General features: G+C 39.0%; 1 protein-coding gene across 1 annotated transcript in view; it reads right to left on the reverse strand.

Moving 5' to 3' along the window:
- Positions 1–6,723: 6,723 nt before the first annotated feature.
- Positions 6,724–15,504, reverse strand: part of NBAS (neuroblastoma amplified sequence) — a gene marked incomplete at its 5' end in the record, with an annotated part of 47,783 nt that continues 39,002 nt past the window's right edge. The window contains one exon of the mRNA XM_010017185.1: positions 6,724–7,106. Coding sequence (XP_010015487.1) covers positions 6,831–7,106 — 276 coding nt within the window. The remainder of the gene's footprint in view (positions 7,107–15,504) is intronic.

The following is a 15,504-nucleotide window of genomic DNA, read 5'->3' on the forward strand; positions in this document are numbered from 1 at the left end:
CACAGCTCTTAAGAGCTAGAAAAGTTGCCAGCTCCAAGAGCAGAATGCTAACACTGTTGTTAATCCTAAGGACCTTAAGCTTTTTACAACAGGTGTTGGATACACTGAGATCAGTGAGCACCTGAGTGAACAAGAAAACACTTTAGAAGGTCCTCCCTGCATTTCAGGTCTGAAGTTTGACAGACTGAGTTGCAGCTACTTGTACTTTGCTTTGTACATCTTTCAGTTTTCAGGGTCGTTACTCTACAATAAAGCCAAAACTAAGGCACTGGTATAAGCACCACCACTTGTGCTCTCTTCCCTTACTTCTCTGACTGTTTCAGCTTCTAGAATGGAAAAAACAAGTTTTTAAGTCAATAATAGCTCATCACATAAATGCGGATCTTGGACTACAGAGATGTTATCAAAAATACCAACTATTTTTAGAGGCCTTGGTGGGCAACTGGAAAGTATTTTATTGGCATCTCATGAAATTAGATGTAAATGTGTTAAAAGCTTCTGCAGCTAGTAAAGTGTGAAGTGCAAAAGTTATGTTTCCTTTACTCTTTTTTTCAATACTGCAACAGTTACAAAATAACTTTCTGTTCATTTCTAAATAGAGATGCTCTTAAAGCTGCCACTGATATTCTTTCATTGTCTCTGAAACAAAAAGAGAGTCAGATTGCCCAGATCCAGGGCATAAACGGAGCACTGACATTTAACTAGAGGCAGCGAATCCTTCCTAGTCTAGTAGTATTTTTCCCAGCTAATTGGCACATAAGAACAAACTAAAAATCATTAGACAAAGGTAGTGAAAGAAACAAATCCAGTTTGGTGAACGAAATGAAGAAGACATCTTCAACCTGGTATAGCTCCTGCTGGTAAGGCCAAGCAGATTCTGAGAAGAGTCTACGCAAAAGATCATGTTATCACCAGGTCTTTTCTGCTTATTTTCTGTAAGCACATCATCTTTATCACATAGTTCAATACTGTTGGATACAGGTGCAGTGCTTTCACAGTATGAGCCTTTACTGAGGCCTCCAGGGACTACCACTATAATATACACTGCCCTCTAAATGACCCGAAGGAATCAACAACTAATTAAAAAATAGAGCTGTAATTACCAATGGTGTCCTGTAGTCCCTTTCATTCATTTACCTTTGTTCATTATTGTTCATTTCTGAAAGCAAGACACAGTACTTTCATTCCTCTCCAGACCAAGATCATCAAATTCCTGAATTGCATGTGTTAACTAAAAAAATCCCACAGTTAGTTTGAGCTGCTTGGTGTGGCCATGCCAGTTGTTTTTCCATCAATAGGAACAAAAAAAAACCCTCACCACACCATTTAAATATTTACCTAGGAGGTTCCTCCATCTGGAAATCTCAAGTCATTGAAGAGATATAGATTATACCTTGATATGAACAACAACCCAAAACTTAAATCTTTAAATACCTTGAACCTTGAAACATCTCAAACTGGACCTTACTTCATACAGGAAACTGTATCTCACATTCACTTTTAGTTTTTCATCCACTCTCGTCCAGCAATCTTGAACAGTTTAAGAAAGTGCCGAAGACTGACTAAATCACATCTTAAGAACATTTTTGTTACAGAACAGCTGTAGTATTTATAGCTCCAAAGACCAAAATGGTCTGGGCTAGTTTTTGCTCCACTTTTCTCTGCAGTGCCTTTACCTGAAATAACCCTAAAAGCAGCACTACGGCAAACATTCATCAAGTGTTTAAATGAATAGAAGATACCACAAAAGAAACGTTTCCAGGACTGGACCTTAAACTGCACTACCATTGCTTTCTTGAGATTATATAGGATACTGCCTATATGTATTTCACGTACGCACTATTGAAATTTGCATTCAGGTACTGTTGTGTCTTTTATCCTCCTCATCCAGAACCAGCGCAGATGGTACCTGCCAGAGTCATTAAAATCACACCCCGGTTTCATTTGCAGTTTGTTTTCTGTATTGTTCTCCCATTCCGACTAAACTCCTTCTGCTTATTTGTTTTCAAGCATTACTTTTTATTTTTAAACAGCATACATCTGCTTTGCTCATTAGAATAAATATTTTACAGACACATTATGTAGCTAAAGATTCTCTCAGAAAAAAAACATCATGCAGTTTTCTGAATGTGGGTTGCAAAGGGCATTGGACTGCAAACCAGAGCTCTGTGTAAAGCTGGATTCCTAGTTACCATACCCTGCAAGCAAGGGAAGCCTAGGAGGGTAGACTAAGAGAATATTCCGTGATAGGGTGTCAACACAGCTTGGCAAAAGATGCTGATCTCAGGAGGAGAGAAATGCATGTTAAGCAGACAACCTAGTTCTAATGGCAACCACATTTTTTAGATTAAAGTGTGTATACACTGACTTTCACCGTTAAATCTTATTTACTTCAGAGATTACCACTAACTACTTCTCTCTTTTTGCTTATAAATAGTGTACCAGGTCTAGTATTTTATTACCTTTGTGCCTTGAGAGAAGAGGTTGACTTACACCAACTGCTATCAGGAAATGTTTTAGCATTTCATATGTTCAGAAGAATGAATCTCAGCTTAATACTCAGCTTTGCCTGACTTACGCAAGGTGACCACTGACTAAATCAGGTACTGCAGCTTCTAAAGCTGTTTTCAATAACAACCACATATAAATTGATTACATGTTGTATTGGGTTTGCATGGCCAGGTTTTGGGGGGGGTGAGGGGGGTGCTATGTGGGGTGGCTTCTGTTAGAAGCTGCCAGAAGCTTCCCCTGTGTTTGATGGAGCCAATTCCAGCCAGCTCTAAGATGTACCAACTGCTGGCCAAAGCCGAGCCCATCAGAAATAGTGGTAGCACCTCTGGGATAACGTAGTTAAGAAGTGGGGAAAAAAGCCTTGAACAACTACAGCTGGAGAGAGGAGTGAGGACACGTGAGATAAGCAGCCCTGCAGACACCAAGGTCAGCGAAGCAGGAAGGGAGGAGGTAGTCAATGTGCTAGAGCAGACATTCCCCTGTGGTGCAGATCATGATGAGGCAGGCTGTGCTCCTGCAGCTCATGGAGGTCCACAATGGAGCAGGTCTCCACCTACAGCCCAGGGAGGACCCCACACCAGACCAGGGGGATGCCTAAAGGAGCATGTGACCCCGTGGGATGTCTGCACTGGAGCAGGTTTGCTGCAGGATTCTGTGACCCCACAGGAGATCCACACTGGAGCAGTCAGTTGCTGAAGGACTGCACCCATGGAAGGGACCCACACTGGAGCAGTCTGTTCCTGAAGGATGCACCCATGGAAAGGACCCACGCTGGAGCAGTTTGTGAAGAACTGCAGCCTGTGGGAAGCTCTCACATTGCAGAAGTTCATGGAGGACTGCCTCCTGTGGGAGGGACCCCACACTGGAGCAGGTGAAGAGTGTGAGGAGTCCTCCCCTGAGGAGGAAGGAGCAGCAGAGACATGTGATGAACTGACCACAACCCCCATTCCCTGTCCCCCTGCACAGCTTGAGGGGAGGAGATAAGAGAATTCATGAGGAAAGTTAAACCCAGGAAGAAGGGAGGGGTGGGGGGAAGGTGTTTTAAGGTTTAGTTTTTCTTTCTTATTATTCTCTCTGATTTGACTGGTAAGAAATTCATTCCCCTTCCCCAAGTCAAGTCTGTTTCGCCCATGACAATAACTGGTGAGTGATCTCTCCCTGTGCATATCTTGACCCATGAGCCTTTCATTTTCTTTTCTCTCCCCTGTTTGGCTGAGGAGAGGAGTGATAGAGCAGCTTTGGTGGGCACCTGGCATCCAGCGAAGGTCAGCCCACCACATACCTAAAAACTTTCCACCTACTGTCATGTACCTGGTATTGATAAGACATACAGGAATCTGGTGTTTGGAAATGACAGCTGGGAAGCTGTTGAGGTGTCTGCCATCCACTGCCAGGTAGCTTCAGAAAGCACAGTTTTTAGGCAGAAATGCTGGTTGTCAGATCTAGCTATGACAGAGCTGGGCATAACCCAAAACTTTTTGTTTGCACAGTTTAGTGTATCCTATGAAGGCTCAGTCAACATGATAAAATACCCTGCTCTGTTCAAAGAGCATAGTCATTAGCATGAACACCAAGCCATCCCCTTTGTTAGCTAATCCCAAAGCAAGTGAAGAATAGTGGCACATCAGATTTATCATTGTAAGAAATTGAAGTAAAAAGATTTTCATGTTTCTGAATGTCACAGCAGTCAAAGAGGTTTAGAGAGTTTTGTTTGCCTTTTTTTTTTTTTTTTTTTTTGTAAAGTCTGAGCTGTTATAATTACCTACTGAAAATACAGCTGCTAGTTAGGAACAACTTTCCTAATCGTTAAGGAAAGATAAGGCTCTGTCCTTCTGTTACTAAAGTCTTCCTGCTCATTCAGTCTGGAGTCTCAGTACTCCATCTTCAGCTAGCGCAACAGAGCATCACTGAGAACAAACACATTGAAAGTTTAAGTCACCGAGGCACTAAGAATGGAACCATGTCTGCAGATGATTTAACTAAGCGAAAACAGCAAGACTGTTTCTGACCATCTGTAGGACCTTTATCAACTCATTTGCTTTTATGTATGTGTCTTCAACAAAATGAGCTAGCTGTTTTCAAGTACACACAGTTGCTAAAGAGACTCAAGTTTACCATTTTCTGTGTCTACAAAAGGGAACCAATAGTAAAGGTGTCAGAGTGCTGATGAAGACAGGGTTTTTGAGGAAGAATGACGACTGGATGAAAAACTGTTGAAAGTCTCTGTGAAATGTACTGTCTGCGTGATCAGCTGGCAAATGGGCTTCAATCTGTAACTATGAGGATGTACACAAGAAAAATAATCACAAACTGTAAAAACACATCAAGTAATGTCATCTCAGATGACTGCTACCAATGTGGAAAGAGAGGTCAGGGTCAAACCAAATGCTCCTACACAAACACTACTTCAAGTGCCCAGTAACAATGAAAGAATCAAATTGGAAAACATTTTTATGCTGAACATTTGGTGCATTCACAACATTTGATACAAGGCATGGCTCTGCTCCTCCCTTCCATGTCTCAAAAAATATACCAAAAAAAAAAATAATTACTAAAGGTTATAGAGAAATAACTAAGTACACCAGGACCCAACAAGTTAGAAAACACACAATATTTATACTGTGTATATTAGAAGTCCATAAAAACAGAGAGGGCAGATAGTGATTTAGTTACTTAATTTTAATTATTTTTTTTCCTGATATAAGCAGTAAGGACATAATCTGAGAGAAATGACAGATGAAAACATAAATAATGAAGGTGGCTTTACTGATAGACAAGTTCATAACAAGTTGGACATACAGCTCAGGTCATACAACCTCAGAAGCAAGACAAGTCTTAGGACTTTACTGAAAATATGTACTCTCTTTTAAAAATACTAGAATTTAGGAACCCGGAAATTTTTAAGAAGTAAACATGGCAGACAGGGTGGGCAATGCTACAATAATAAATCCATTTTGAAGGTGGAACACTTCCAGTTTTGTGTTCATTCCTTTCTTTCAGAATCTCTCAGTCTATCATCAATCAGCACAATAGAACAGCAAGCTCTTAGGTGTTACTTGCTGTGTGTTTTCCAATGAAATATAACCCTAAAAACATCCCTGCCTGGGACCTCTTTCTCATTTATTTCAATTGCTGTGGCTGTTTTGAAGTGGCCCTGCCCTTGATTTGCTCTCTAGCTATCTTGTTTGGTACTCACCTCCTGACAGACAAGCACAGGGAAAATCTTCAGTTCCTACGTGTTCTGCTGTCATCTTGTGCTACTGTGTAAGCAGCACACTCTTTAGAATTGGTGGCTGCGTGGAAACCCAACATCCATCATTCTTGGGAGCAAATGGCCCAAGGCTTCACCCAGCATCCCCTTTTCTGTGGGTAACAGAGGCACAGTTACTGTCCACTTACTGTTCCATGAACTCTGACCTTGCACAGGATACTTGCCCAATTTTCTGTGTTCTTTTCTGTGAGGGTGGTGAGACATTCGCACACAATCAGAGAAGCTGTGGCTGCCCCATCCCTGGAAAATTCAAGGCAAAGCTGGATGGGGCTTTGAGGAACCTGGTCTACTGGAAGATGTCCCTGCCCATGACAGGGCGGGTGGAACTAGATGATCTTTAAGGTTCCTTCCAACCCAAACCATTCTGTGATTTGAGGAAATGTTTAGGATTTCAGACGTGACTTCACAAATTGTAGATAAAAATATCTCAAAGACTATAACTGTCTGCAAGCACAGAGAAGTTCAGCTTGTCCATATGAATAAACATTGCTAAGGAGAAAAAGGAGCTGAATTAAGAAAATATTTATCTGTCTAAAAGGAGGACAGAAAAGAGACTACAATAAATGCAAAATATTTTATTTATTGCAAACAAAAGCTGTAGTAACAACATTGACAATACCAAATTTTAAGGGTTTGAAATTCTCAGAAATTACTCTTCATTGTGATTTTTTTTTTACTACACATACCTTTATATTTTTACATTAGTTTTACATTGTGACAAAGTAAATTACTTAAATTCAGACAAATTGTATATAACCTGCCATCTTACTAACGTTGCATTTATATGTCTCAAAGCGCAATTATTTAACACTTTGATCTGAAAAGGATTATCAGACTCAATGCTTTGCTAGCCATATAACAGAATGATACAGTTTGCACCAATACTTTTTTAAATGATTAGAAGCATATGGGAATTCACTGTGTGCTGTTTGTATTTTCTACAGAACATAGATCATAACCAACTTTGTTACTTTGCTAGAACAATAATTTCTTCCTTTTGTATAAGATATCCAGCAAAAAGGAAGACAAATGTGTAAATCCAACATTTTTAGATCCAATGCTGAATAGCCTGCAGGGCAGTAGTAAAAGTCCTGAGTGCAGGATGAGTCCCTTGATGAGACATTAAGAGGGACCCGGCCTCTGCACTGAACCCTGCTTTTTTGAGTTCTTTAGCTATTTCCTCTACATCCCAGCCTCCCTCTCCCTGGTTAGCCAGCAAGTGGTCAATAAGGCGAGGACAGAAGGCAGTAGATATGCACTTTACCACTAACTTGGCATCGAGGAGCAAAGAAAGGATTTCCGCATCACAGTTGGAATCATCAACCTATGAAGAAATTAAAATCCAAAGTAATTAAAAATTAATTACCAGATACATCCATCAACAAGAACATGTAATGACTATTCTAACTGCACAGCATGACCTTGAAAGCAATTCCGTATGGATTAACAATAGGGATATATACTTTGCATATGTCAGAATATTTAATGGTACGTCTTTAACAGTCTCCATCACGTTAGTATAAATTTTTGACCTGCAGAAAGTTAAGGCCCTGGCTAGGATTACATGAACAGCTTTACAGACTTCACAGGTTCTCAGCCCCAGTGCAAAATGGACCACACCATCTATCTCCAGGTCCAAGAATGACACCCTGAGGAAGATGAGAGCAGAGTACATTACATTTTGGTCACTTTATATTAATACGTTATATTCCACATATCAATATGATTGGCAACATTTGCAGACTCAACCAGATTTTCCCAAGTTTCAACTCTCACAGCAAAGATGAGCTTTTAAAATGTAAGTTGTATTCTTCTGAAAAGATTTGGAGCACAAAGCAGCTAGCCCTGTGAGACACCCTGTATACCTCTGAAAAAACGTGGTTACTTGATATGCGAGAGCAGATACTCTCTTGAAAAACTTATCTATAGCTTTACACATAACACTACAGAATACTTGAAATTCTACTTCAGTTAATTCTGACATGTATTTCACAGGTTCCTTGAAATAGTGTGGTTTTAATCAGCTTAGGTGATTTACCACTTCAAGTGCAATAAAAGAAATACATATAACCCCCGCAAAATGGGCCAAAGAAGGGGCAGACAATAGTTGGTTTCCAGTGGCTGCATCATAACAAGTTACAAATAAACTAATCAAATTATGCTATATTTATAAAACAGTCAGTTACAAAGAAGTAAAGAAAATCTATCTGGTTAGTGTCTGCTTAATTTCCTGTAAAAATGATGTACTGTCTTACATCTTATATGGCTGGTAAGTAAGTTACCAGCAAGCAATAAAGATCCTGTGATCTGGTGATGTGGTACCCTTGAAGGCCAATTCAACTCCTGTACAGGACCACAAGACATGACTACTGTATACTGAGGGTTTTGGCACTGGCACTTGACAGTTGCAATTAAGCAATTTTTAATCTAATTAGCATCACAAAGCTTTTAACCTTGAATCTTTTCAGGACAGCATTTAAAGTTTCCTTGTATCTCTGCTTTAGTCCAAGCTAAAATAGTGCAGAGCTTTGCTTCCTCATATTCATGTGCAGTGGGGTTCATGTACCCCTTGCCCCACCACTGTCACCATGAACACATTGCAACAGGCACTTCTTGCTTGTAACCCAGTTCTGTGAGAGATCATGCACACCATTTAACATGGACCATGAACTGTGGTAACTATTTTCTCCAGTTTCCCTATACAGGTAGTCAAACCTATATATAGGTTCCTGTATGGGATTGAACAAGATCCTCAAAACATAAATCAGAATAAGTAAATAATTTTCTCTGGAATGCCTGGAATTCCAAGACTCCCAAGGTTTGGCATCTTATTTGAAGGAATCATTTGCATGTAGAGGAATACCAAGAGTTCATGAGGAATTACCAGATAGCTCCCTGCATTGAAGTGGGTAAGAAATCTACAACTAGCTTCAGAAGAAAGAACTTCCCTGGGAGTAACAACACATTCTTCTAGAAGAAAGATCTTTATTGTATCTAAATAGTTCAGACTAATTAATATGTTTCACTTCTGTGAAAGAGCTGAAAATGACTGAAAGCATATATGCGGTAAGAAAAAGAAATAATTTGTGCTCTGTTTTGGAAAAGATGCAAATACACATCCAAATATAATCTAAAAAGGAGAACGATAAAACATGAAATATTGTGGCATGAAAAGCTGTTACACCTCTTTTTATCACTTTCAATTTACCATTAATAACGCATGATCATTACTTTCCATTTACTATTTTCACTTCCATTGGATCTTCAGCAGCTTTCCAGAAAAACAGAGTATCTTTATCATGTTAACCAGGAAGAGAGTTTGCTGTTTCACCCTTGTGCTAGTTCTTCCATTACTTCATTTAGATACTTGTGGCTTTCTTTCCATTGCAACCTTTAAAATAATCTTGATTTCCTCCAAGTCTTCAACATTTTCACACTTACAAATTGAAAGCTAATGCAACAGTGCATAACAGTTCTAGGTCCAGTTTACAGATCAGTCCTAAGAACCATAAGGATGTCCAGTCTTCAAGCTGTCCAATCTTTTAAGTCTTCCATTATTTAATAATTCCTCTAAATTGTCATATGTTTGATGTGTCTTCCTGTTGAAGACAGCTTGATAATTAAATAAAGTGGGTTGACAGCCAGCCAAACGTGAGCCAGGCTGTGCCCAGGTGGCAAAGAAGGCAAAGAGCATCCTAGCCTGTATCAGAAATGGTGAGGCTGCACCTCGAATCCTGTGTTCATTTCTGGGCCCCTCACTATATGAAAGACATTGAGGTGCTGGAGTGGGTCCAGAGAAGGGCAATGAAGCTGGTGAAGGATCTAGAACACAAGTCCTGTGAGGAACAGTTGAGGGAACTGGGTTGTTTAGTCTGGAGAAGAGAAGGCTCAAGGGGGACCTTATCACTCTCTACAACTACCTGAAAGGAGGCTGTAGTGAGGCGGGGGTTGGTCTCTTCTCCCAGATAAAGAATAGGACAAGAGGTAACGGCCTCAAGTTGTACCAGGTGAGGTTTAGGTTGGATATTAGAAAAAGATTCTTCACTGAAGGGTAGTCAAGCATTGGAACAGGCTGCCCAGGGATGTGCTTCTGTCACCATCCCTGGAGGTATTTAAAAGATGTGTAGCTGTGGCACTTAAGGACATGGTTTAGTGGTGGACTTGGCAGTGCTGGGTTAATAGTTGGACTCAATGATCTTAAAGGTCTTTTCCAACCCAAACGATTCTATGATCTGAAATTCCTAGCATTGGCACCTTTAGCATACCACACAGCATACCAAGCCATTATCCAAATAACTATCATCTTTTCTGAAATGGGAGGGTGGAGGGATATTCTGCCCCACCTCTGAGCTCTGTGTGCTCTATTCTTGACCCATATGTAAGTTTTACACAAGGCTTCAGTGTTTGATTTTATGAACATAAAATGCAAACAGTAATTACAGTAATGAGATTAACAGCAGATGGGAGCTTTGATTTAAATTGGGGTTTTTAGGCTATTATTCAGTTAATGAAAGTCCTATAGATTAGTGTTATTTCACATGCCAAAAAAGTACCAATTGGAAAGAGAGAAGTCTGAAAGTAAAAGAACTTTTCTACCATAAAATGATTAAGCATCTGATACTATGAGGATGATGATGCCTGCATGCAGAAGCAGAGCAACCTCTCTGTACTCATAAATGGGATCACTGGTCTTTACACATAACAGAAGAGCATACAAAAGGCTCTTGGTTGTATCTAACAGCTCATCCATAAGCTCCAATAGTCCATCAGGTTTAAACTGATCAGTATTTCCCATTTTCTGACTTCAAGGTTGTCTGAAAACCTGGTCAGGAAAAGGGAAACCTTTTTTGTAATTGTCTCCAGGCAACTGGATGGAGACACAAGATGGCCACCAGATCCTGTGAACACATTTCATGAAGCTTAGGCCACTGTTCTGCCACTCTTAGGACAGTCTAAGCAGAGTCTGACTGGTGTGGGAAGAACACAGAGATACCAAGATTTAATAATAAACCTGTATAAAAATAGTCAGATGAGAAAGCTAGATTAACTATTGCCCAGTTTTGCTACTCCAGATCCTGTTAATGCTTCGGATATCATATGAAAAGACAGTCACAGTCATTATTCTAAATAAAAACAAAAGCACACACTGAAATTCCTTACCAAAACCTATACAACAGATTCTTAATGAATTAATGTATATTTAAAAACTTTATTTAAGATAGCTTATACACTGAGCAGTGGTGCTTAAAGCTGTAAGATTTTCTAGATTAAATCCATTTAAATGTAAACTAATGACTACATGCATTTAAAATTAATTATAAATTAGAACAAGCATTAAAGCAAAAAATTACTAGAACAATAAAAAAGATAAATATGGACAGCATATATTTAAAGGTAAAAATACACCACAGAGCAGATAATATGATGTCTGTGCAAAAAATGACTCAAAAAACTAGGACTCCCCAATCTGAAAAAGAGGCAGCTTAAAGGGTATAGAGCAGATAGCAACATCATTAGAGTATAAAGGGATTGATTAAACACATTCTCTCATTAAAAACTAATTATGAAGCATCAAATGAATTTAGTAAGATCAGATTCAGAGTAAATTTAAAAAATATGGTTTTTTACACTGCTGAACTCTTTGGCAAATGATACTGCAAGATATAAGAGCTCATACAAGTTTAAGGAGAAAATGGACAAAACTGCTAAAGAAAACCACTGGCAGTTACATAGTTAGCAAATACAGCTGAAAATAACCCAAAGTTGGGACAGTAGTACCCTAATTTTACTCTTCACTTGTAATTCTTCCATCCACTGGAGCCAGGCTACTGTTCCAGATGGAATTTTGATCCTCAAAATCTTACTGTTTAAAAAAACATTCATTCAAAACAACTTTCAGGGTTATTTTTGTTTGCCAATGATTTCAATCACATTTCAACTGTTGCTTAAATTAGCACAGATTGGCTGCAAGCATATGATTTTGGCATACATATCATCTATTTGCCTACAGTAGACAGAGGCTCTCAACGTACATAATTTTCAAAAATCACGGTTTTGATAAGACATGTAAAAAAAGAGAGTAAAACCCAATTAAGACAATTACTAAAAAGTAATCTTACCATTCCAGTGTTAAAAGGTGCTGCTTCTGGGCAGACAGCAGGGGTAGGATAGTATGAATGAGTCACTTCTGATCTGCCTCTGTATACAGAGCCCTTGCTATCCTGAGATCCTAACTAAGCCTTAAAAGCCTGGTTCCAGCAAAGGTTACTGCTGATCCCAGAAACAGTGTTCCAGCAATATGGGATGCACCTGACTGCAGTTTAAGCAAGTCTCAGAGGTGCAGGTAATTTCTGCACAAATTAACACACAACTGCTTCCCATATTGTATGAACACGGGAATAAACTATAAACCACAATAATGACAAATTCAAAGTCTATTCAATAGAGAAAAATCACTATGCCTATCTAGACTTCCATGCTGAGGGTGCTAAATTTTTTATTAGAGCAAAACCTGTTACTTCTGGAAGGCTTAAATAGGAGCATCTTTACTTTTTCATATCCATCCCTCCTTCAGCAATTAGTGTGGCGCCCACACGTAACACACATGTCTACAAGTAAAAGAACTAATGGGGATAATTTTGCTATGGAGAAAATTCCTGACTTTTTTTTTCCTTCATTTTCATACCTATTTAGGTATTGGCTGAAATCTACTTTCAAGATGTAGGCATTCAAATAGTATCTCTGATGACTAGCTCACTCCTTTAGACTGTGGCGATCAATACCTTTCCCTGCTAGACACATGCGTATTCATCTAGAAAGTGAGACAGCACAGAAACAGAACTGCAACAGATGCACGCATTTCCACTGAAGCAGCACTATAGCACTCTGCTTCAAACAGGGCTTGTTCATTTTATCAAACGTCTCTTTGATGCAGGATTTATAAATGGATCTGCACCTACAGATGGAAAAACACATCTCAGTGAAGTAACTGTCAACAGAATCAAGGACCCACTTGCACTCTGTCTCCACAAGTCCTAAACTCTGCACATCTTCAGCAGGTGCGGGAGGAGCCTTATCTGTGACTACTAAGTGCAGTAGACTACTAAGTGGGGGATTCAGGCCATTTCCCTGTACAACCTGTATTCACTCCTATGGTGACTGCTGTATTTCTGAATCAGATTGGCAGTTTGTGTCTTAACGCTGAACTCTGTGCTGTCAATGCGTAATTAGTAAGGGGTAAGCATGTCTGCCTGGGGCATTGCCATCAGCACAGTAATATTCTGAACTGCAAATGGGCTCAGGCTTTAGGCATTCAGCTCTACCAAGGCAGCAGGTCCCCTGGGCATGCAGAGACAGGGAGCCTGCAAGTTTTGAGAAAGGTGGTGTGTGAAATAGGTGGGTCAAGATCAGGTTTGCCACAGGTGGCACCTCTTCTGATGTACTCAGAAGAGGAACCTGAGGCATCTAGAAGGCTTTACTGATACAACACAGAGGCCTCCGCGAATTCATGTGACCATGAATTCAAGAATTTTGTCCAACTGCTCCCCAAGACCAAGGACATCAGCATGCATTAGTAACATTTCTGGTTGCTAATACAGTCTACATTGACATTGTACCTACACTTGCCATGACAAAGCATATCTGAAGAAAAATAATAATCTCTCCTGCAATGACTATTTCAGATAAGGAAGAGCAGGTCAGGTGTTACCTTTTGCCTAACTAAGAGGCAAGTCAGGGTCTGGGCAATTCTGTGTCAGCATTATTTGTGCAGGTGTCTAGAGGTCCTGATATTAACAATAGGCAGTTATTTCATCCATAACTTAGCATTATAAAATGCATGCATCATGAAATATGGATACTAATGGAAAGATAAGAGTTGCTGCTGACATAACAGCAGAAAAGAACTGAACCTGCTATTTCCTTGAGTATTGGCTCTCCACTACTACTGGAGGTAAAAATGTTTTCCATTTTATTCCTCACTGGAGTCTATAGCTATACGACAAATAAATAAGGGAATAAGAAAAACAGTGAGATAACACCACCTCCCCCCCCCAAGAAAAACAAAACACAGAAAGGTATTTTACAATAATCACTGTTATCTTATATAAGCATAATTTAACAAGATTCTTTTAAAAGGTAAGCCACATCAAGTGAGTAGCCATAAAGAGCATAAGATACACAGAACACTGGAAATTCCATTATTTCACATATTCTTTATGATATTCATACTACATTTTTCAATAAATCATGTTGCAAAGGTAGTCAGTACTTCATCATTGGAAGCACAGTATGCAAACAGAGCTAAAGTATTAGATTAAAACCATTTTCTAGTCCTAGTTTCTATTCAAGCCTTGATTGAAGAAGTATTTGCACTGATTATATTAACTCCCATTTGTTAACTGTTTCAACAGTATAACTACCACCAGGTAATAGAATATTTGGTTGCTCTGTCAGAAGTATAAAAACAAGTCCTCATTTTTGAAAGATAACCAAGTGAACAGACAACACTGAAACCCTTCTCAAAAAGATTTGACTCTTTAGGGCAAACTCTGAGCTCTGTTGGTAGTAGTAAGCTTATTTAACTAAACTGATTTTTAAAATTATTCACACACCACACAACACAGAGGAAGAATAGTTATTTCTGTTATCCAAAAAAGAGAAGTGGCAGTTTATTAAAAGATCCTCAACAAAAAGAGAGGTATGCAATTTCAGAAAAGCTTACACAAAATCTTGGCTGTTTTATTACAGGCAAAAGCTATACAATTCCTAGTATCAGCACTTCAGCATCATCCTTAACTGTAAACATCCATAAAGCTGTCAGCAACACAGAACAAATGGCTAACTAATACATCGTATCAGCAAGCAAGTGCTGTATTTTTCTCACAGCCATGTTTGTGAGCTGTGTTAGCACTATGTCAGGGAATCAATAGATATGATTTCCCTTTGCCAGATGTTATTTGTCCTTTTCCTGTTCAATGTAAGCAGAAATGGGCTTCCTATGAAAAATTCATTAAGAATTCTACAGAAAACATGAACAGTCCAAATGCTGTTTTTAAAAAGTAAAAAGTATGCATAAAAAATTCCACTGAATAAACAACACCGACATAGCTAAGGAACATATGCACTTTTAGTACAACACCAACTAATGTGATCATAAGAGATGCATATAAAACAAGGAGTAAAAGGTTATTTTCTAAACAGTGAGAAGAGCTTTTAAATTTAGCATGGCACTCTTCTGTACTAGTTGCTTTTCTAACACGGGCAGTGGAATGTCACTGGCTAAGTTCTATGCCTGATGTGACGAAGTCAACAGTTGAATTTTCACTGGCAAGATGAAACCTCAGTCCAAAGCTAAAAGCTTTGAAAATTCTAGGGTATCTAGTGCTCTTACAGAACTATGTGCTCAAATTAATACTGAATTTAGAAGGAAAAATTAGAAGCAACTTGTCAAGCTACCTCCTGCATAACAAGGCCAAAAAGAACATGATTTTAGGCATGCAAAGGTGTGCAAAGTGCTTTATATTAGTAAGAAGATAGTATGGTTTCTGGCCCTAAAACTCTAATGTAATATAATCAACCTAGAGTGTAGAAAATTGAAAGCTGTAGCACTCTAGAAAGAAAAGGCCAGTTAAGAGTGCAATACAATCAGCAACCATTCAGAAAGTGCCACTGCACAGCATTATGCTTTTAAAATAGTTAAATAAAATGTATTTGGACACAAA

This window comes from Nestor notabilis, unplaced genomic scaffold, assembly GCF_000696875.1.
Source record: "Nestor notabilis isolate BGI_N333 unplaced genomic scaffold, ASM69687v1 scaffold4526, whole genome shotgun sequence".
Taxonomy (NCBI): Eukaryota; Metazoa; Chordata; class Aves; order Psittaciformes; family Psittacidae; genus Nestor; species Nestor notabilis.